Here is a 21,605-nt window from a genome sequence, read left to right as displayed (position 1 = left end):
GAACCGGATTATTAAAATGGGGCCCGAAAGTGGAAATAACTGACGTTAGTCACGATATATTCGCGCGAATAAATTTTAACGTCACATTTCTCTCGTACTTATGCCGTAGTCAGTTCCTTTTATTTTTCGTTTTATTGTTGAATTATACTTTCAATTTTTTTTATTGTCACCGTTTAAAACTTGGAGACTTTTCGCGGTTTCAGGAGGGTTCAGGATGTTTAAAAGGTGCAACGGTGGCAGTGTTTTCAATGCCAATCGTTTTTTTCTGATGTTCGTAATGATTTCTCTGGAAAACTTCTCGTCCTCGTCGGCGTTTTAATAATAAATTCATTTGTAAAGTTTTAATGAAACGAAATAACGATGGAGTGTTTTTTAGAAAGTCTCTTCCGTTAATTTGCAAAACAATGTACCTGCATTATGGCGGAAATTCGACGTAATCCGGGCGTTAAGATATAAATAATGTTTTCGGAATTAATCGCGCCCGGACTCGTTCCGGTGTCGAGGTTATTTTTATTTAAATCATTTGAAATCACTTTTTCTGCGTTAGTGGAGCCGAAAGTTCCGGGTCACCTAACGACCCGGTCACAGGGACATTAGCTGCTAATTTATCCTTTAACTCGGTCGTGTTCCACGCCCCGAGGTCGCAAATAAAATAAACTGCAAATATCCACACGACGCCGGATTAAGACACGGTCGAGTTCTTGACCGTTGAGTCGTGATTTAGAATTTTTTTCATGAGGGTTGAAAAGGGATGTTTTTACGGTGTCGTGTGAAAGCGTTCACCTGATGTGTGTGTGTCTGGTTGTTTCCGAACTGCGGCGTGTTTACATGACAGAGGGGAAAGGCAGAATCGAGATCATTTCGTTCCCTCAAGACCGAAAAGACGTAACTCGATATCATCCCTACGGTTATCTTGCGTGCGAGAGGTTTGTTGTGTGTGGAGCGAAGAGATCAAGTTTGTATTAAATATTAGCGGGCGAAAAACACTTTGTCACTTCGTCAACAATATGACGATGAAAAAAACGGGAAAGAATCAGGTTCGGGAAAGGGAAATGTGATTTGGGATGGAGTAGATTCGCTACGCCCGCAGATGAAACGAAGTTAAGGCTCGAAAATTCAAATTAATCTAGTTTTGAGGCCTTCTGTCTTCGAATAAAGAGGGCGCGATTGAGGACAAAGACAAAGGGAAAGACGAACTTTTCTGCACTCACCAACATATTAGATAACACATCGGTTAGTGTAACGAAAAAATTTAATTCAAATTTCGCCCAAATCTTCAGCTAGTCGTATCGTGTACGGAATATTGTGCACAGTGTTCCCTGTGAAGGCCTTATCGGCCAAAATTTTTTCCACCAGTTGGCTTTTATAATACGTCCATCTGTGGTCTTCCAGAAAATTTTTGAAGATCTGTTCAGTACTCGGAATGTGTCGCGTCAAAAACTGCTCAATTGCCTTGAAGGTGATCATACTTTTGTCCCGAAGAAAATATCTGGGCAAAAGAAGGCATTCAGTCTCGTCAGAAGCCACGATGATCCTGTTCTTCAAACTTTCACCGACGTTGAAACAGGCCAATTTATTGAAAGTGCAAACTTTGATAAAGTGGGTTTGGATGTTTGGTTGCGTATAAGAGGGTCTTAACGACGGTCGCGATGTGCTTATCGCTGGTCGTAGCGATGGTTTCAAGCCCATGTGGGACTCTTCCCTCTTGTGTAATTTTTTGATGTCTTTGTAAATCGCCGCTGGTGGCCTGGCCTCCGATTCGGGGCTTTCTTTCACCAGTGTGTAGTGCGGTAGTCCTTTTTTCCACGTGGTTTTGATCGTCATGTATTCAATGAGGTAGCAACTGCCCTTGGTGATGAAATAGACGCAGTCCAGTTGACCTCCGGTGCTACTCAGAACAATTTGGTCGGGTTCGTAATTTTTCTTCTTGGCCAGGATACAACTCTCGCGTATGTCCACTTCGCTCCAGTTTCGGAAATAAGTGAACCAGGACATATTTTCCTGCACTTCGGCCCATTGACTGGCCACTGTGTCCTTTAAAACACGATCGAAATCGTCACGCTTGACGTAGAGAAATTCCGTGGCTTCGGTTGTTGTGACCGTGGCTGTTCGAGCGATGTTGTGAAGAAGACCAACTTCTCCGAAGTAATTCCCCGGGCCCATCAAGAGGACATCTTTGGTCACATTTTCCTTGAGGAGTTTGTCGTAGTACGTTTGGCTCACAACGACTTCACCGGTCAAAATAACGTAGAGATTTTGCGCCTCGTAGTCTTGCTTTACAACGACTCGGTTCGGCCCAAAGTAATTAAAATACATAATTCCGGGTAGTTGGCTTTTGACTTCCGGAGGATAGCGCCGGAAACATTTCAGGTTCCCGATGATTCTCCTCAAGTGATTTTTTTCGGCTTCGGTTCTCAGTTCTTGGGGTTTGTTCAAGACGGCTTTGTCTTTGAGTGTTAGGAGACTCTTCTTGCCTTTTTTCCGAGTCAAGACTTGAATGTTTTTCTTCACATTGTCGCCGAGTTTCTCGTCTTCGAGTTCCTGAAGCCAGGACAAATTGGCGATGATGAGTTTGACGAGTGCCCGGAATTTTCGGCGAGCGCTGACGGCGCGCTGGTAGCGCTCTTCCGGGGACATGGATTTCCTCCGGGCGCGGTCCATTCTGGAGGCCATGGTGGAGGAGTCGTGACGTGGGGCCGTCAGAAATTGACGGGGAAAGTGTTTATCCGGGCAACGAGTTGTTTTCAGAATTTCAGGCACGCACCTAATTCGGTAATAATCGAAATGGCACGTGAGCCCGGAATTTAAATTTTCCAAAACAAGAAGTTGGTGATCGTCGTGTGTTCGGTTTTCAGGGCGCGTACGAGTCGATGGTTTCGGTTCCGATTTATGACGTCATAAGATAAAAATTGATAGCGGAATATGTAAATGCGGAACCGGATCCGGACATGATTAATGATGTGAGGTCCGCCTTTGCCATCGCTTGGTAATACTCGCGAAAATTGCTCGGAGGTTGGCTTCGTGTGCACGGTCACGATTGTAAATTTGTCCAAAAGTTGGTCTTGGCTGTGACAACAATCCTAAATCAGGATAATGCCTAATGTGATATATAATGCGAAAGTTCGGAGATGGAGTGTGGGATTTCGATTCTTGCCGGAATGCTTGATAATAGAGACGAGGCAGGAAGAGGAAAAAAGTGGACAAAACGAAATGTCAACGGTCCGAAAGGGTCATAAATTCGGGCATTCATTTAATGCGTTTTCAGTTTAATCAGTCGGGCTTCGGTCCGGTTGCGTGTGTACGTAATAGAAAAGTTATGTGAAGTCGATTTCCTGATTGCCGGGTTTGTTTATGTGTACACACTGTTAGTGGGGGACAATCCCCGGATTTATTGTTTGTAGAGGCTCGAAACAGTAGGTTTAGTCAACCTCGTCATTTAATCGAATAATGTGCCATCGAGTCTATAAAACGTTACGGCCTTTTTCGCCGGTATAAGGCATATCGGAATTAGTTCCTTCCTCGGCTGCGGGTCCAGGATTAAATCAAATTTCGATCTCCAAAGCAGCACGCCTTCCTTTCACGTTCAATTGTGGAATAATGATTGTTCATTAGAGAGTGGCGTCGGTGACGTTCCCGGAATAATAATAATTTTCTTTATTTCGGCGCCGAAATGCTGTTCACATTTCAATTGCCTCCAACGACGTTACTATAAATTAACAGCTAATTTGCACATGATCACAACGGCACTGGCGTTTTAGAGTGCACAGGTAATTTAAATGGACGATGTTAACAAGTTCCGCCGTTGCATTTATTCCCCAATCACTTTCGGTATGTATATATGGAGTAACATATCGATTTTATCTCGTGGGCTATGTAACGTGATGTGTGTTGAATTTTGACCGGATTGCCGGTTTTTACAAGCGACTAGAAAGCGCAACGTACAGGTGAAGCTTTTACCAAACGAAAAATAAAAATTGCACATCCACTTTTCCATCATCCTGAATTACGTCTATTACATCAATGAATCTAATAATAGAAATGATGAAATTAACCTAATTGGTGTTATGTTCAATCAAAGCATTTGTATTTGCTGTTTTCACAAATATTGTGCTACCATGGCGACTGAATTAACATTAAATTATTTTCAGCATTAATTAACTAAAATAATCTGCAATTTCTTTGCAGTAGCAAATAACAACGACAGCAAGCATATTTTACAATATCGACATTAGCCCCACATTGTTCCATTTCCGCTCCACAGAATGCTTCTTTGGGTTAAAAGTACTCTTTCATCTCTCTAGGGAATGCACCATACTTAGAGAAAAATCGCTAACTACAGTTATTCTGCTAGATCACGCAGCCACAATATGTAAAATTTGTGTTAATAAACAATTACAAAGCTGACAATAAAGCAATCTTTAACATTTTTGACAAAAATGAAAATCGTGTGTACTATCTTAAACTTTCATCTTTCAGCTTTCCCAGTGGCGTAGGTGCTTTTATAGTCTATTTTTAGAATACCATTAAGTGAATGTTTACTTGCGACAACTTGTGAATTGTTCCATAATGACTTATTGTGTCGTATTTGAGAAAGTAAAAGTATTCTTCCTTCAATTAATAATGAACTGATTGTACAAATACATTTCTCAAGCGAAGCTATCTTGTTTAGTATTAGTCTCTCTGGGATTTTTTTAAATTTCTTGTTGTTCTATGCTTTACAGTGTGGGTTGTCATTTTTGCAACAACTTTCCGATTATCGAATTAATCAGTAAATCCAGAAAGGGAAACTCGATAAATAATACAGTTAGTTCCAATCAGAGTTGGCAAAGTTTAAAACTTGTTGGTCCTAAAGTTGAAATTTGATTTTTTTTGTGTTTTAATAATGAATGAACTTTGGCCGCTTTCGTTTCATTCATGGTCACGTGGTGTTGAGGAGAAAAGGATGTAAGTTTTAATTTGCGATTGTAAATGTGTCTGTTTTCGTGGTAACATGGTCGTATTTTTTCACATTTTGCCGTTGCGAGTGGATATCGAGTGAGCACGTAAGTGGTCGTTTTCGTTTTATCCGTGTTGTGTTCGCTTATTGCGGCCGTTTTCGAGAATCAAAAGGTGTTTCGGTAAAAATCCAATAGCCGTGGACATATGCTCCGTAATAAAGCCTAAAGACAACGTTCGCAGTGCTTAGCAGAAACCCCATTTCGAGTGTTTTTTAGCAAGACGTGAGCTCCGCTAATCCGAAAACTGCAAGATTGATGAAGCCTCGCTTCGATTGAATCTTGTTGTGTGTTTCGAGCAAAAAGCGTTCGTGTCGTCGACGACTCCGACATGCTGTTATGTTAATTCCGGTGGTGTTTTTATTCGCGAGAGATGGATGTATTTTTGCCGTCGCGATGAGCTCCAGATATTAATTAATCGCGTTATTTATACGCCATTAGCGGAAGCGTCTAGCCATTAAGAGCGTCCGAATAAATCGTCCAGAAAAAACTATTAAAGGAGGTGGCGCATTAAGGTGAAGCCGTTCTGTGCATGCCTCCCATTTATCATGTCCCTACCAACAGAAAGATTCCGAGTTTGAGATTAAGTTGGCGTTTTTAATTCGGAAGTTGAGTCGTCATCCGTCGACTGGCTGTGGCACGGCAGTGTAATGGTGCCGAAGACGTATTGAACTTTCGACAAGCTTATTTATCTCGGGACGCAATAGCGATTCGTCTTGGCACTTCAAAACGAACGCCAGCTTCGGCTTCGCCCTCGGACGAAATTTTTGAAGGTGGTCGATACGTTCCGGCCCGGGGCCCCGGCAATAAACACCACGTCACGCCATTATGCGGAGATAGAGCAGTGGGCCCACGGGCGACTTAGCAATGTCCGTCGCGTTACAATAATAAAGAAATAAAGGGCCAGGTCGAATAGCTCTGTGGCGCAGCGCACCGGTGTATAAGAGATAAGAGATGTGGACGACGATAGCGTAGACAGAGAGCGCTCCAATACGGCCTCTGGGAGTAGTTATGCAAAACTTGCGCGGAGCTCCGGCCTGCAGTTACACAGTTATGATGAAAGACCCATAAAGGGCACGTGAAACACCTCTCACACCAACGCACGATGCCGGTGCTGCTTTACCACCACCACCGCAGCTACCCTCCAACAACGGCGGTTTTAATCTGCGCCGCCGAGCGGATTCCGCGACGTGGCAGGAATAGTACCGGGCGGCGGTATTGTTTCACGATTAAAATTAATCTTTTTCCATTGTGGGCATTATAAAGGGTCGAATGACGACGGCGGGGGTTTACACCTTTCTGGACGTCATTGAAAAATGGACTTTTGTACACCGATTGTCTGAACTGAGCGCGGAAAATCACACCTTCACTGATTTTCAGCAACAAACTATTTTACGTATTTTGTAATAAAAATAATTTAAGGAACGAATTAATCGAACGCATGAACGAAATTACAAAAAATGTCGATAATCATGCACCAACCTACAGTATTATGAAGGGACGAGTCGAATTGGTTCCCAAATTCTGTAATCCTCTCTAATTATAGTCGAATTGGTTCCCGGGGATGGTCGAATTGGTTCCCATCGGTCAGGTAGGTCAGGTAAACAGATTAAAGTATTATGATAACAGAAATGGCGTTTGTAAGTGTATGAACAAATTTACAAGTTCCAAAACGTTAAAAAACAAATCGTATTTTAACAATTTAAAGGCTACGGATAAATATTTCTTCGAGTATTCAAGTACTTCCAAAACGATGAAGAAGGCGCATAGAACTTAATGGGTACTATGTCGAAAAATGTTAAAATTATTTTTGTAATTTGTCTCTATTTTGATGCTTTAATAGTATTAATAGACATATTAACGAACGCAACGTCATCATGTGAGATGTCTTAATAGTCATTGCTTGACGAAACATTTTACGAAATTTACAGGAGAGCATTGGGCTTAAAAAATTACATTCTCCTTTTTTTAAATAACCAGTTAGCCATGAATAAATGAAATTTGTTGTTGGATTTTGTGCCAAGAATATAATTATTTGAACATTTCTACAAGCTTTAAATCTAAAATATTAACATATATTTGGCTTAATCCTTTTTACCTACCTGCTCATGCGGGACCCATTCGACCATCACCCGGGATCCAATTCGACCATTACCTTTTACAGAATTATACTTATAGAGATTATTGGGAACCAATTCGACCACGACCATTATGAAATGGTTAATTCGAATGCAAGCTGATTTTCTGAACTTGCGACACTTTTTAATTTGACTTACATTTTTTCCCAAAAAGGTTCCATTATCGTGCATAAACTGCCTGCCTGCAAGACTTTTGTAAGCAACTGTATATATGTATTATTCCCGGAGGAGGGTAACAAGTAGTATTGGCACAAGTTGCATTCTGCGGAGCGGAAATGGAACAATGAAGTTTGGGTATTCAAAAAATCTGCTTTATTTATTTACTTTGTTCCCTCCGCATCTTTACAATACGTATGTGGCTGTCCCGGCGCATCCACCATTTTTGCTCGCGGCGAATATTTTAATTTTGTTAGGAGGGAGTCATGAATTTTAATTGATATTGCAGTTTTTGTAAGATTTTCTGTGATTCGAATGTGGGTGGTTCCGGTTTTGTGTGCAACCGCAGCGTATATTAAATGTGTCACGTCGGGTCGGTGTCCCTCCGGTGCAATTCCGATTCATCTCACGCAAATCATTGCGTTATCTGTATCCTGGCAAAGCCCTACGAGGGCTCCTGATCTACGCCTCATCGCCTATAAGGAGCGTTCTCTCGTTTCGCCGTGAGCTTTTTATTTAGCACACACGCCCTCATTCACATACTATCAACTTTATATTGTATCAATACCGAATTGGAGCACACCAATATTCGAAATTGGATAACTCGCAGCAGTTGATGGGGGAAATTTAAATGCGAAGATTGATCCTTTTCTTGTGATGCGTGTGTTGTGTTCGAGGTGGATGGCAAACAAAATTTCCAAATTGTCTTTTAAATTTTATCAAGCGAACTGTCAGACTAAGTAGTCGATCCGTCGACAGCGTTTCTCTTTTAAAAGAAATTGCCGCCGCGCCCGTCTTATCAACAATTTTATAAGGATTGCGCAGGGAGAGATGCCAATTTAGAAGCGGAGCAGTCGTTGCTAACAATTCCGCACCAGACGTTAGATTATCCGCCTCTCGGTAATTACCTGACTATTACATAATACACCGGCTGAAGTGGATGTATAAGAAGCAGTTCTCTCAACTTGAGACCATTGTGCATGCAATCTGCATCTGGTCTCTTCTTGCAGCGCTACACAAGCCTCGTGATGCCCCCTGAATATCTAATAACAGTTTCATCCGGTTAATCTTGCAGTTCAACGCCGGCTCTCTTTATCTCATTCGAGCTTTTTTCCTCCGTCCACAACGAGAATAAATTCAACGAGCGTTAACAAATTTGCCTCTAATTAACAAGTCAAAATTCTATTTGTACGTCCCTTGAACTGTAAACTTTAGAATACAGAACAGGTGTCGCACACCTCGCCCGACCGTAAAAATCTCCCAAGTCTTAAAATTTTTATCGGGCGCCACTACCAACATTAAAAACGGCCTCCAATGTAAGTAGCATGTTGCATGTTACATGACACATCGAACAATAAACTTGGCCCGTCCGAACGAAGATTTTTATTGCAACGTGATCCCATCTTTATTAAAAACACACAACGGCCAGAAATTTTTCTTGATACGTTTTCAAAGCCGTTGTTATTTACAATTATGAGACTTGCCGCGTGATTACAACATTTTCGAAGACTGCGATTTGGATACGTAACGTGCCGCTAAAATAACCAACACCGGAAACGATTTTTACGCTGGAAATTTGCTTCCGGGTGAAGTATAGGACGGCGGTTTTTGGTTTATGTTGTGAATTAAACGCCACGGTTTTTCAAAGCTAATTAAGAGCACGCAAAGCAGATAGTGCCAGGGGTAATTAAAAGATCGACTTTTTACAGCTTACAGTTACATTTTCTTTTCGTTTTTGATGTGGAGTTTAATTATATTTCAAACTGCACGTTGAGCTCTCTTTTACGGTGTTACAAGGCAAGCGGTTTAGACACTGAGGCTAGTTTCTTTTTTAAATATTTGTTGTGGTGTTTCGTGCGATCTGGCAATTTTCGTGCAATTTAATCGATTTCCGAAAGAGAACACACGCCGAGAGTGAGTTTTGGAGTGTGCGGTCCGAAATGAAACGAAAATATGCGATAACACGATATCTACGAGTTTACATACGGCCGGGACAACTATTTACATTCGTTTTAACCTCGGCAAGTGGCTTCCATAATAAAACCTGAAATATTGAACAACGGCTGCGGGCCAAGAAGGCGCAGAATATCTCGCGTGTCGAAGAGCCACAATAGCGTGATCTCCGAAAGTTCGAACGCGAATGCACCGCAACATAATTATGTTATAATAAGCGCGTTAATCGAGGTGGAGCAAAAAAAGGTTGTGCACACCGGGAGTAACACTCGAATCATCGAACGGATGCAGCAAACAATTAATTTCGCAAATTGAAATCGTGATAAATCACTGCATTTGGACGTAAACAGCGCCATTTTCCCGGTGATTACAAAACAAATGAGCGAGGGGACGGTGGGACGCCGTGTGCGCGAAGAGAAAAAAAAGAACTTGTTTAAACTTGAAACAAAGGATTGTCGGGGCGGAAAAAGGCGTCCCATTTATCTCAAAGAGCCGTGATGGCTATAATACAGCCCAATGACACTTAGATATAGGTACGGATCCGGGGCAATCAATCGCCGGCGAACAATGCGAAAAGCACTCCGGAGTCTATCACACACACTGGAATATTTTTTTCCTCGTCGTCGCGTGTTATTATAAATTTGCATGCAAGCAATTTTCGGAGCGGCTTTTTCTTTTCGAAAGCAGATAACGGGCTACTTGACCGGGAATTATGCCGTAAAAATGGCTCATTAAATGCATCCGCGCATCGATTGAAAATTTTTGGAGAAAGGGTAATAATATGCATATTTTTGCCGGACGATTCGCTTCCATTTCATTACGCCTGTCGAGTCGACTGGACGCGAGGAATTCGCTTTTGTAGCGAAAGAGATTGGAGTCGGTCACATAGAAGGGGTTTTTTATTCCGTCATCTTACGATCTGTTTCAAGCTCGAAAAACCCCACAGAGGGATTTCGGATTCTAATTTGATTAATAATGCAAACACCGACACCGTTTAAGTGGAAGGAAGGGTTAATATTGACTCTGCCGATGACTGATAGCACTGTACTCCAGGTGCGAATACACACGGTGTAGTGCGAGGGTGTTATGTTGCCATTTGGTATTAGTGGCCAGGGAAGACGGCCTGAATTATACACAGACATGATTAAATTTGCGCTTGCAAACCTAATCTTTTGATGAGTTTTTAATGAATATTTGGATAACCACGGCCGTTTGGCAACGTCTGAGCCATCCCGAAAATATTTTTACCATCGGCCAGAAAAATTGCCATTCATTTGAGGCGTTTTGCAATATAATATTGTGTCTGCAGCAGGGAGGAAGTTATTTATTTTCTTCCTTGCAGTTGTAAAAGTGACTGGCTTTAGTGGTTTTTCTCTTGTTGAAACACAGAAATGTAAAATAGGGTTGAAATGAATAAAGGTTTAAAATACACAAAGGAATTGAGTCAAAGTAATTTAATTTTTAGTTTTTGCTTGTTCACTACAGTTCGAGTTAATTATTTGAGCTTCTTACATTGTTATTTAATTTTTTGTACTTAAAAACGATTCATTGTGACGTCAATAACGGAATTCTATGTATGGATGTACATTTTGTTTATTCGCTATTTACATACGTACAACTATCTGGAATTGGTGTTGATTTTAACCCCAGCATTCGAAATAAAAGTCGGCCTATGGGACCGTAAAATCAGATTTCGGTTCGGTTAATTTGTTAACAAACTGTGAGCGCATTGATACTTGGACTTCAAAAGAGGCGTTTTCATTTGTTGAAAACATAGCGCCCGCTTTTATTTATGACTTTATTGTTATCGCATCTGTTAAAACAATCCTGTTTATTTTTCAATATTGTTTTGAATCCGCTGCAAATAAAATGGTCGGAATTTATTACTCATATAAACATTAAATTAATATGGGCCATTGCACCAATTTATGTTATCGAGATAATCGGAAAATCATTTGAAAAAATCGGGTTTGTCACATGGCGTATGAATTATGTCCTCGCAATAGGGCCACAAAGCGACCTAAATGCGGTCCAGACGTCATTCGATCCTGACTAACGACCACCGCAAGTCAAGCTTTGGGCCGGAGCTCGTCGGCCATTACGCCACCAGATACCATCTTCCAATCTTGGACCGGACACCTACATATACATACCTATATTCCACGGAACGGGCGCATATCTCCGATTGTGTTTTGTGTGCGATCCATTTGGAAAAGGGCCGACGCTATCTGAATCTAAACGCGCGAATTTCCTTTCAGATTTTCTCAATTAAACCCAATCGGAATTTTTCACTTTCCGCACTAGATCTGAAACAATGTAGATATCGCACACAACCGGGGCAATTTTCTAATCCCGGCACGTCCCGGCATTAATGCGCATCGACTGGATTACGACCCGAAATCATAAATAATAAACACAGGGTGTTCCAACATAAAACCAAATCTCAGTTGTTATTATTTTGGCTGGCGGTAAACTTGATTTTTTTCGAAACACCATGCGAGATCGATTGGGTTTGAAATATTCAGACGTTTCGGTGCAGTTTGCGCTTTTGAAAAAGCTCCATTCCGGGGGCTGCGTCATTGGCAGGCTGTATCATCGCATAAAACGGAACATAGGCGGCATCCTGTGTCGGAGTCACGGACTCTGTGATGGTGCGCGGTGGGTTTGTGTCGCCCCGAATTTACTGCAATGCGGATCTCAAAACCGGAAGCCCTCGGTGCTCTTTTTACCGGAGGGCTCATTCTCTTGCAGATGCACGTGCGACTTCAACTAGCCCTCCACTTGTGACGACGGTGCACGGTCGACATACTTTTTATTTGCTGCAAGGAGGCGGCGTGCGCGCTAGCTACGTTTTTTAAATAAATTGGACGAGATGAGATAGACGAAGATGTAATTTCGAATTATAGAGGGGGCTGGTGATGAATACCGATGCGGAGGCTTTTTATTTCCGCAAATGCAATTTTAAAATGCTACAGTCTTAATGGCCATTTTTATCACCCAACTTCTGCAAAAACAAGCTTCTTATTTAAGTCATTATGTTATTTGCTGCTTTTATTGAAGGTGGATACACTAATAACACTAGAATCATTAAAGGATGTGAAAATTTTGAAGTTTTTATTTAATTGAGTCCAAAAACCCAAAAATATTTTAAAGTGAAAGCTACTTTTAGAAATTCTAAGGATACAGCTGTTTGTATAAATTAAAGATAATACCTGCTATAACTTTTATGAACAAATTTTTTCTATATTTCTATAAAATAATTACGAAAATAGTAACAGGTAATTGTTTCTGAGCACGAAATCCTTCCTTAGACTTCAGTAGCATTCAGCCATAAGGCTAGATTGATGGCTAGAGAAATTAACAACTAGGTGACTAGTGACCACCGTAAGGTTTTTTTTTTGAAAATGCATATCTGGAGTGAGAGCAACGTTCCAAAATTGTGACTTCTGTTCTATATAGTTTCAAGCCTAAAAATATTTTTGTTGTGAATAAAAATATAGCTCGTCAGGTCGGTTGTTTTCCACTGTCACTAAACTGAAAATGACTGCTCATTTTATTGAGTCAAATTAAAAAGTCCTATTCTGGGGTCATTAAGTGTTAAGTTTCATAAACCCGAGGTAACGCCGTTTTAACACGGACATCAAATCTTTATGGAATTGTGTGAATGTCGATAGTTCAGTCGACTCGCACTTTTATTGGCCCATACTTTAATAGTCAGTTGTTTTAATTTTATTGATGAGCATTTTATTCATCGTTAATTTCCTTTGTTTCAGGTGAGTCCTCCCATAGAATTTGAATAACGTAAGTAGGGTAGAATCGAAACAGTCTAGGTCTGAAGCCTTCAGGCAAAATACCGCGGAACAACATTTGCAATATATTGTTTACCGCTCTCGGCTGGAGTCCTTCTTTTTCGGTATTATTATAAATTTTAGATATTGTTTTTGCGCTGAAAAATCAACATGACCCCAATTTCGCTAAACTCCCACACCTTGCCTTTAAATCAAACCATCCGTACGGCAAATATTTAAATAATGGCGGACGCGAGTGGGAAAACATTTTATTATCTGTTAACCAAACAGGCTTTACACGGGGCATTTTTTGTTTTTTTCGTCACAGGTCTGTCGGAATTAGCACCGGTGGTGACGGCACCTGTTGGCTGTTTATTCAGGACCGGATTAAAAGAAGCTTCCGTCTGTCAAAATGTTTATCATTTCGATGCGTTGGAAATATTTCGCCTCCGCGACACTCCCTAAAGTGGTTTCCGTTAGTTTATTCAAGTGGCTTTTGTATTTCGGTCACTGGGGCGCAATACAATCAACGGGCACGTGCTTCGTTTTTTTCTCTTCTTCTTCTTTTCTTCGCTCGGTGCGTCCTCGTGGGCCGTTATAAATGCAAAATATTCACCGTCGATCCGCCTTATCTGGGCTCCTATCGATTATTTATGGTTCACGTACGAAAAGTTTACTATAATTTCCAAACGTGAAATTGCACGATGGGTCGGACCGCCACAGGTAAAACGTCAGAAGAGGAGTGGCTCTGCGGGAGCTACACGAAATCAAAGGGAGAGACTAGAGCACGCCATGTTCTAGCCGACGCTCAATCAAGATTACTTGCGAGAGAAAAAACGGAAATGTATCGATGATCGGGGAAAAATTGTCCTAAGGGATCTAGCTTGGTTATTATCGTAAGGCGCACATCACATGGAACAGTTACACGAAGATTACGTCTATCAAGTTAAGTTGAGGAGGATTTGCATGATAGCACCTGATGTACGCCATCACGGCACAACAGAGGACGTGAAAGGAGTTAATTCATCCATAATAACACGATACTCGATGTAGTCTCCCTGTACACACATTTACCGGAATTACCCAAAGCGGAACAGGACAAAAATCGCCCCGAAAACTGATTGCGTTAGTTGTGTTAGTCACAAGTCGGGAATACCGTCCGGATTATTCGAAGCTACACATGATTTGCATTATTAATCCGGTCGATATTGTTTATCACCCCTCCGGAAGAATTCCGGAGATGGTTTGATCATTCCCTCCCGAAAATTTTAATCACCCCATCATATCGAGCCTTTATGAAAATTGCTTCTTGAGTGGTTGTAACACGGAAAGGTGGCTAAATAATGGATGCAGCTTTTAGCAACGGCCATCACCGAATTTTTGGCCTTGCGGCCAACATTTAGGGTTAGAAAAAAGCGCCGTTTTCAATTGTCTTGCAGCAAAAAGCAGGCAATTTGGTTTAAATAACGTCCTTGATCCTTTTTGTTATTTCACTGCCGTTTCGATATCAAACAAGCTTAAGATTCCTTGTTTTTCACATTTTGAAAGCAATTCCGCGCTGTATGAGCGAACATTTGAGGAAAAATTGTGTATTTAGTCATGAAACAATATCGAAACGAACGGAGAACAGTCCCGGTATTGCTTGAACGCGCCATGATAGCACCACCAGTAATTGGTTTGTTCTAAAATGGTCAATAATTTTTTATTCGAAAATCCTTGACTGTTCGCCAAATAATGGTCGTAGAAAAATTCTATTAACATTTATATTTATGCCCGAATTCCTTCCGACGTCCCATTTCGAAATGGAAAGGCTTCGTCGCGGCGTCACGCGAGCGTTTGAATTATCGTCGATTGGAAGGAAAATTCGAAATATGAGCGCCGGGTTATTTTAAATCGTGACGTAGGTGAACGTGTTCCAGTTTGTTGTTAATTAAATCGCTCCATGGTCGGCGAAGTTGCAATCACATGTCGGCGTTAAGCAACAGTTACGGCGATAAATAACCGATCTATAACAGGTAGCATCAAATCATCGAGGGAATTTATAAACGGGTGCACGTAACGCCTGTTTCCTACTCGATGGCGTCTGATCAATTCTATCTCGCCGTGTTTATCACGCGGAATTAATTATGATTGTTCACGTTGGGACGATTAATCAGCGTGCTCCGCTGACCACGAATCGCAGAAAAAATCCCATGTACAGTCATTAAAACATCGACTTTGAAAGAGGCTTTGTTTTCTTTATTACTCCGCCGAGTTGCTTTACGATACAAAATAAAAAACTTGCCCGATTTTTATTAGCGCAGGCATAAAATATTAACGATTTATCAAATGGGGCTAATTTCTGTTTACTCGGCTATAATTAAAATGCTTCTGCGGGGTCTTGAACAAACTTATCGCAAAAACGGAAAATTATTTACGAGGGTCGCATCATAACTCCGATTTAGGGGTTGATTAGACTTGGCGTCGGACGTAAAAATTCGCTGTGTTTCGTGATTATGGCGCTAAGGCCCTGTCCTTTATATCTTTGTTGTCTTTTAGTGCTGGGTAGTGAGCCTAAGTTCCAATTTTCTCAAGTTTACAAGTTTAACGTGAAGTTATTTGACAGAATTAGATTGTAAAGTTGACAGGGCGAAAATAGCTTATGTAAAATTTAAAAATAGTTGTTGAAGCGTTTCCGCTTTGTGAAAGAATTTCGGCGCGGCGCTAGTTTACGACGTAATATTGGCGGAGGCGCCGGGTTCCGCCCGTATTTACCGTAGATTAGAATTTTCGTTTAAGCAAATCCGGTCTCTTTGCCATCGGACAGGTGTGTGTGTTTGTGGCGGTCGGCGCATTTCTCGGGGCGAAACAGGCCGTTAAAAACACGCGTCTCGTGGAAATAAAAAGACTCGGGGAGTACTCGTTGAGTCATTAAACATGACTTATGTCGGCGGAGCCGCCGTTATCAACACTACACCGAATGCACAAGAGCCTCTGTCGAGGAGGTCTCTCGCGCCCAACTTTGGCGCATTTATCACACGAAATATATCGCCTAGAACTATGATTATTGTTGTTCGAGTTATCACCACATGGCCGCGGCCATTCCGGACGCGTTCGAGGGAGCGGAGTTTAATTAGGTGCGCGTTTCTAGTTTTTAGCCCGGCCAAGCAAAAACGTGCAACTTGGCGCAAATTAAACCGCCGTGACTGTCGTTTTCGGAGTGATGCCTCGCGGAAAATTTTCATACACTCGGGTGAATTAATATTGACGGTTGTAGCGGGCATACAATCGAAAATTCGTTTGATTAATGGAAACACCGTCTGCATGTCCAATCGCTTAGCTAAAACGATTCAATTTCCCGTTAAACTCATTATAGCCTCGCTGGGCCGTTAATGAAATTCTGGATTGATTTCATAATTAAAAACTCGGTGTCCGATCCACTTGAGAAGAGTGAAGTGCGCCCCCGAGAGAGCCAACATTTGTTTATTTGTTATACGGCCCATATCAATAAATAAAGATAACCCTTTCAATTTGCAACGTATTCGAGAGGAGCCTTCCGGCCGTGTTCCACCCCCAGTTCCATTAGCCGTCCAGGACTCGGATTCTGCGGCTTTCGTAAATAAACCGACCGAGTGTCATTCCCCGAAACAACACACATTCGGACAAAAAACTCCCGAAAGAATTATGGCAAGACCCTCGGATGGCATAAATTCCTGTAATTTAACTCGAAAATCGTTAACTCGCTCGCGGTCGATTGCTGAAGAGGCGGACAAGTGGAGGGTCCATTTAGGACGGTGTAAAAGTGCTCATCATGAATGGGAACGTGATCGAGGAAGGCGGCCTACCTAAATTATTTCGGTTGTAAAAGGGCCCTGGACCTGGACCTCGTTAACACCTCTTTCTGACACCCTTGAGGGCGCGAATTGTTCAAATTTTTAATTAGGTGTGATTGAGAGAACGGAATTTGCGCATCGATTTTTAATCGCCGGCGTGTAAATCATTGAACAACTGGAGAATAATGAGAAACTAGTGCGAGGGTCCCATGTGATCGCCGTTAACGATGTTCATTCGCCGGCATAATACCAAGCACGGATGCTGCCCGTATTTGCTAATCATTCAGATTTATCGCCTCGAAGGCTCGTAATTTTCCGTTTATGTTCTGTTGGAAATAACAAATCTAAATAAGAGTCGTGTACGATGATTGTTAAAGTTGGGCGGTGTGCGCACAACCTCTGTACAGGCCGCAGTCGTGTTCCCCATTAAGGGACAGAATTGATCGTCTTTGATCTTTGATATACGACATAAAGGTGTCACCTAATCACCGGAGTTGCCGCTTGTATTGTCCCGATTTGTGTCCTGCTTCCTTTCGGCCTGGCTGTAACATAACTTGCAAACTGTTCAAATTGGAATTAATACGCGTTTATGATATTTACTATGATTTATTTTATGCGGCCGGCTAAAGTCATCATTTTAATTTAACGTAATTAATGTCGCTTCGGTGACAGCATTAACAGTATAATTCATATCTAAATCATTTAAATAAATAGCATCATCGAAATGCTCGCAAAACGATGAAAAGTTTGCATATTTGCATGTTAGCATTGTCGTGCTGTAATCGTAATGAATGGGAACGTAACGTGTCAATTAGGACGCTGTTTTTTATTTATAGACTGACCCAGTGCTTTAGAATTTTAAAATAATGTCGTAAAATAGCCGGGCGATTGAACAGCACACAATGTCCAATATTTGCGCCGTTACGAGCGATTGAAATAAATTCATCACAAATATTTGACTAAATTTCGAGTAGATTGGACAACAAATGTTTAACAATTGAGTGGGTTTTCACTCCGATTTCGATTTTTCTATTACTCGAGTTTGCGTCCTTTACTAACTTTAAATTATTACAAGAAGCGCGGATCTTGCCGGATCCTTAAAGTAATAAATTCGTTGAAATAGCAATAAAGCCAGATGCAAAAATTTTATAAAGTCTCTCTAAGTGGAAAAATTGGAGATTATGAAGGATCCGCCGAAGTCTCAGACGTCGCCTAATAAGGTCATCAAGATAATAATAATATTAAATTAGCGGAGGAGTACGAAAGCGGAGAGGTTTGCAAATTACCAATGCGAATGAATGATATTTTTCTGTTGTCCTTGCAGGACTTGTTCGTTCCGAGATTCAATTATTGTTTTGTTTGATCGAAAACAGTGATTTAGCTCTCGTAAAATAAAGGGATGTGATGGAAGCGATCGCTTCCTGACGGTTTTATTTGTATTATTTATCGATTCACAAGTGAAATTAAAACGTTTTTGGTCGCGATGTCATTAATTTATTTGCGGATTTGTTTGCCTTCGCCAGGTGAAACCGCATGTCGAACAACGTGTCGCAGATCAGATTCAATATTGATATATCATGATTAACTGCCTCCCAGGAGACGGTAAACGTATCTGTGCCGAGGGAGCGACAAAACGGTTATAACCGCCCATCGCGATAATAAACAATTAGTTTTAGTGCGCGCTACGCGATACATCAACAACTTGGAATAGGGACAATCGGTGCAGCCGAATACGACAAAAATAATTGTGTAAATAGATATTTTTATACGAGCAGGCACCATGCCATCGCTATTTGGCTTACCAACCGAAAATAATGTTCGTACGAGTAATAATAATGATAATAATGGACTGGATTGACTGGCATGATGTTTGTAAATAGTGCGACGAAGTGCCGATTTGACGCGAGCAAATTTATTAAGCTCTAAGGCACTGATTTTGAATAAACTCAAAGTAGCGCTGGTCAAGTTTTTATGCGAAACTTTCGAAACAATTTTAATTGGCACAAGTTTCCATTCGATCGTTTTGAATTTTTTTGGCGTCTGGCCAAATTATGGTTTTGTCATTTTATGGAATTAAAAAACAATCAAACGCGATAAATAGAAACATAACTATGATAAAGGCGAATTTATGGAAATTGTTCTTTTATCGAGTGTGCGAATTCCTGAAAAATTTATGGTACTGATTAAATCGTCATCAAGATTTGCCAGCATTTCATTTAAAACTCATGTTTGACTTTTTGTGTACACGCCAGGCTTGCTTCGATATTAAAAACTCGTTAACTATAACTTGGTGTGTTTTTCAACGCAGGAGGAAAATTTATGCCGAAAGTCTGCGTCGAGACGTTTTCTTTTTCCTTCCTTCACTGTCATGTCGCCCCTGGAAAAATGCTAATCAAATAGATGGTTTAATTAAAGTCACACATTACATATTTACTTTCGTTTCATAACTTAAACAACGTCGTCGACGAGTTGAGTTAAATTTATTCGAACGGTTAAAAATACAATCATGCAAAGCGCGCCGTATATTATTGTTATGCGAACGGTTTAATTTTAAAAACCATCTTCTGGAAAACCTCCCCGAAGACCTGGAGGGGAAATTCGACCTTTTGTCCCGAAATATTCTTTGCGTTTTATTACTTCGATATCGTTGTTGTTATTGAGTTCAGTGCAAACTCACGGGACTCGTTTTAATATTTATAGGTACTGTCAGTGAAACACCTCCGGGATTAAATGGAAATTAGGGGAACTCGTCCTTACGGCGAAAATGGCGCAGCGTGGTGTGCTATTTTTAATTTTTCGTTAAGGCAATAGTTATTTACGATGACCAAACAAGATTGAAAAAATGATAAAATGTGTGTTTTCCATGGGCTTTGCTGTGGTAAACTTGAATGTAGTCTAATTGCGCGAAAAACAATTTTAGACGTGGGGATCGGCGCATCATCGCGAGTTAAATATTTGAGCCCTCGGAGTGTCGACGATCGATCTGCGCGTTTCGATAATTGCGTGCGGGCGTGAGGAATCCGCAATTTTCGTGTTTCTTTTGATTGGTCGCCGGCGCTATCGTCTTGTGCAGCTAGGCAGTGAAATAATAAATGAAATAATGAGGGGCCGCTAGTTAGCGTCGCTCAAGATGACAGGCAAGATGTTGGGAGACAAAGGTGATCCCGTCCTTGTCCCGTGTATCTCTCGCTCCTCCTGCGATAAGGACGTTGGGATGAATACTAAATAGAACCACCGAGAGCTGAATGATTAATATGGAAGGATCATGCGATGTTTGCGGAACGCGCGCTGTTGCTACCGATGCTGATGTGTCCTTTTGAGCATCGCGTCATGCTTATCGTAATTCGATCTCGTTTGATGCTTATTGCAGACGCAACCGGTAATTAAGTCGATTTTCGCAGGGAGTGCGACTATTTGCCAAAACACCGGGAGTTAACGAGGCTTGAAGTTTTTAGCCGTTGAGGAGGACCTCCACGGTTTGAATTATTTATGCCGCAAATTTAATTAAAGTTAGTTGACGTCGGGCCGATGGTTTTTGCGGCACGTGTTCTCCTCCGGGGCCGGCGATCCATCATTGTTGGAGTTTTTTCGCCGGCTTTAAAATCGGGCATATACCTTGGTTGCGTCCCGTGTCGGTCGCCCATAAATCACCGGTTTCGTTGCTCGCAATGTCAACCACAGCTGGTTGAAGGGGACCAAATAGCATTTACAATTTGACCCGGATTCAACCAGCTAAAGCTGCACATTGCCTAACCAAGTCGTGACATTTCGTCAAAGGGTAGATCAGGTGGCGGCGGCCGGGCGAAGGCGTCGGAATGTCACTGGCGCGTGTTGAGGTAACTGAAGCCGTGCTATTTCGGGGAGGCGGCCGTTTCGGGCCAGATGCACGTCTCCGGGCATCGCACTCGGCACTCGCTCCGGGCTGGAGGCGCACTGCACGCGCGGCCCGCACTGCCACCGAGCACTGCACCGGGGGTTGGCACCCTGGAGAAGGAGCGCCGCGGCGGCGTGGGCGCCATGGCGTCTCGTGGAGGTCCAGATCTCGACTGAGCGTCGCAGCATCGCGACGCTGTCGTCGGCGCCTTGTGTGCCCGGCCGCCATGCGCGTCCGCTCCAACGCGGGCACACCCACTCCGCATTCTTGCACATTAACCCCCAACACCCCGATTACCTATTCACTGCCTGCACCCTGCTCCAGTTTTGCTCGTACATTTGTTTTCGGCACATTACTTTCAACTTGAATTTTGCTCTTATTCTAATCGACGGACCTTTATTTATCGGCGCGCGATCACGACGCCACTTCACACCACCCCCTTTGTATGTGTGTGAGTGTGTCTGTGTGCGATTGCGAACGGAACGGACGGAAGTGCACGCGGATATCCCTCGTATACTCGACGACGAACGTCTCACGACCATGCCAAAAAATACCAAAATAAATCGGAAAACGTGAAAATAACGGACGGTGTATTTTTGGTTGTGTTTGGCTAATTTTGTAACAATTAAAATACTGGAATTCTCTCAAAAGCGCTCAAATGTCGAGCGGATTCGATTAAAGGAAACGGACATTGTAAGCTTTTATGTAAAAATTTCTATTATGACTATTCAATCTAACTAAAAAAGAGAGAATTTAATTCCCTACCCCGGGCTTTTTTACGTTTTGTTTCGAACTTTAAACAGGAAATGATCGGCATTTTTCATATACGTGGGTTATTGAATTTTTTCCTTCATCCTACTTAGTGACATTAAAATTGCACTTGAGGAATG

At 41.8% G+C, this 21,605-nt stretch overlaps 2 protein-coding genes and 1 non-coding gene across 3 annotated transcripts in view; 1 reads left to right on the top strand and 2 right to left on the bottom strand.

Annotated features, from left to right (window-relative positions):
• Positions 1-21,605, top strand: part of mib1 (mind bomb 1) — a 113,528-nt gene that overhangs the window by 58,634 nt on the left and 33,289 nt on the right. The gene's annotated exons all lie outside the window — the stretch shown is intronic.
• LOC103313154 (cyclic nucleotide-binding domain-containing protein 2) lies at positions 1,235-2,748 on the bottom strand. The gene has a single exon (XM_008195669.3). It carries the CDS (start codon positions 2,671-2,673, stop codon positions 1,258-1,260), a length of 1,416 nt encoding a protein of 471 aa, XP_008193891.1. The 5' UTR covers positions 2,674-2,748; the 3' UTR covers positions 1,235-1,257.
• On the bottom strand, positions 20,507-20,590 carry Mir133 (microRNA mir-133). Its single transcript, NR_036294.1, has one exon. It is a non-coding gene; the product is annotated as a microRNA mir-133 (primary transcript).

This window comes from Tribolium castaneum, chromosome 5 (genome assembly GCF_031307605.1).
Source record: "Tribolium castaneum strain GA2 chromosome 5, icTriCast1.1, whole genome shotgun sequence".
In the NCBI taxonomy this organism is placed as follows: Eukaryota; Metazoa; Arthropoda; class Insecta; order Coleoptera; family Tenebrionidae; genus Tribolium; species Tribolium castaneum.
This window is presented reverse-complemented; position numbering and strand designations above follow the sequence as displayed.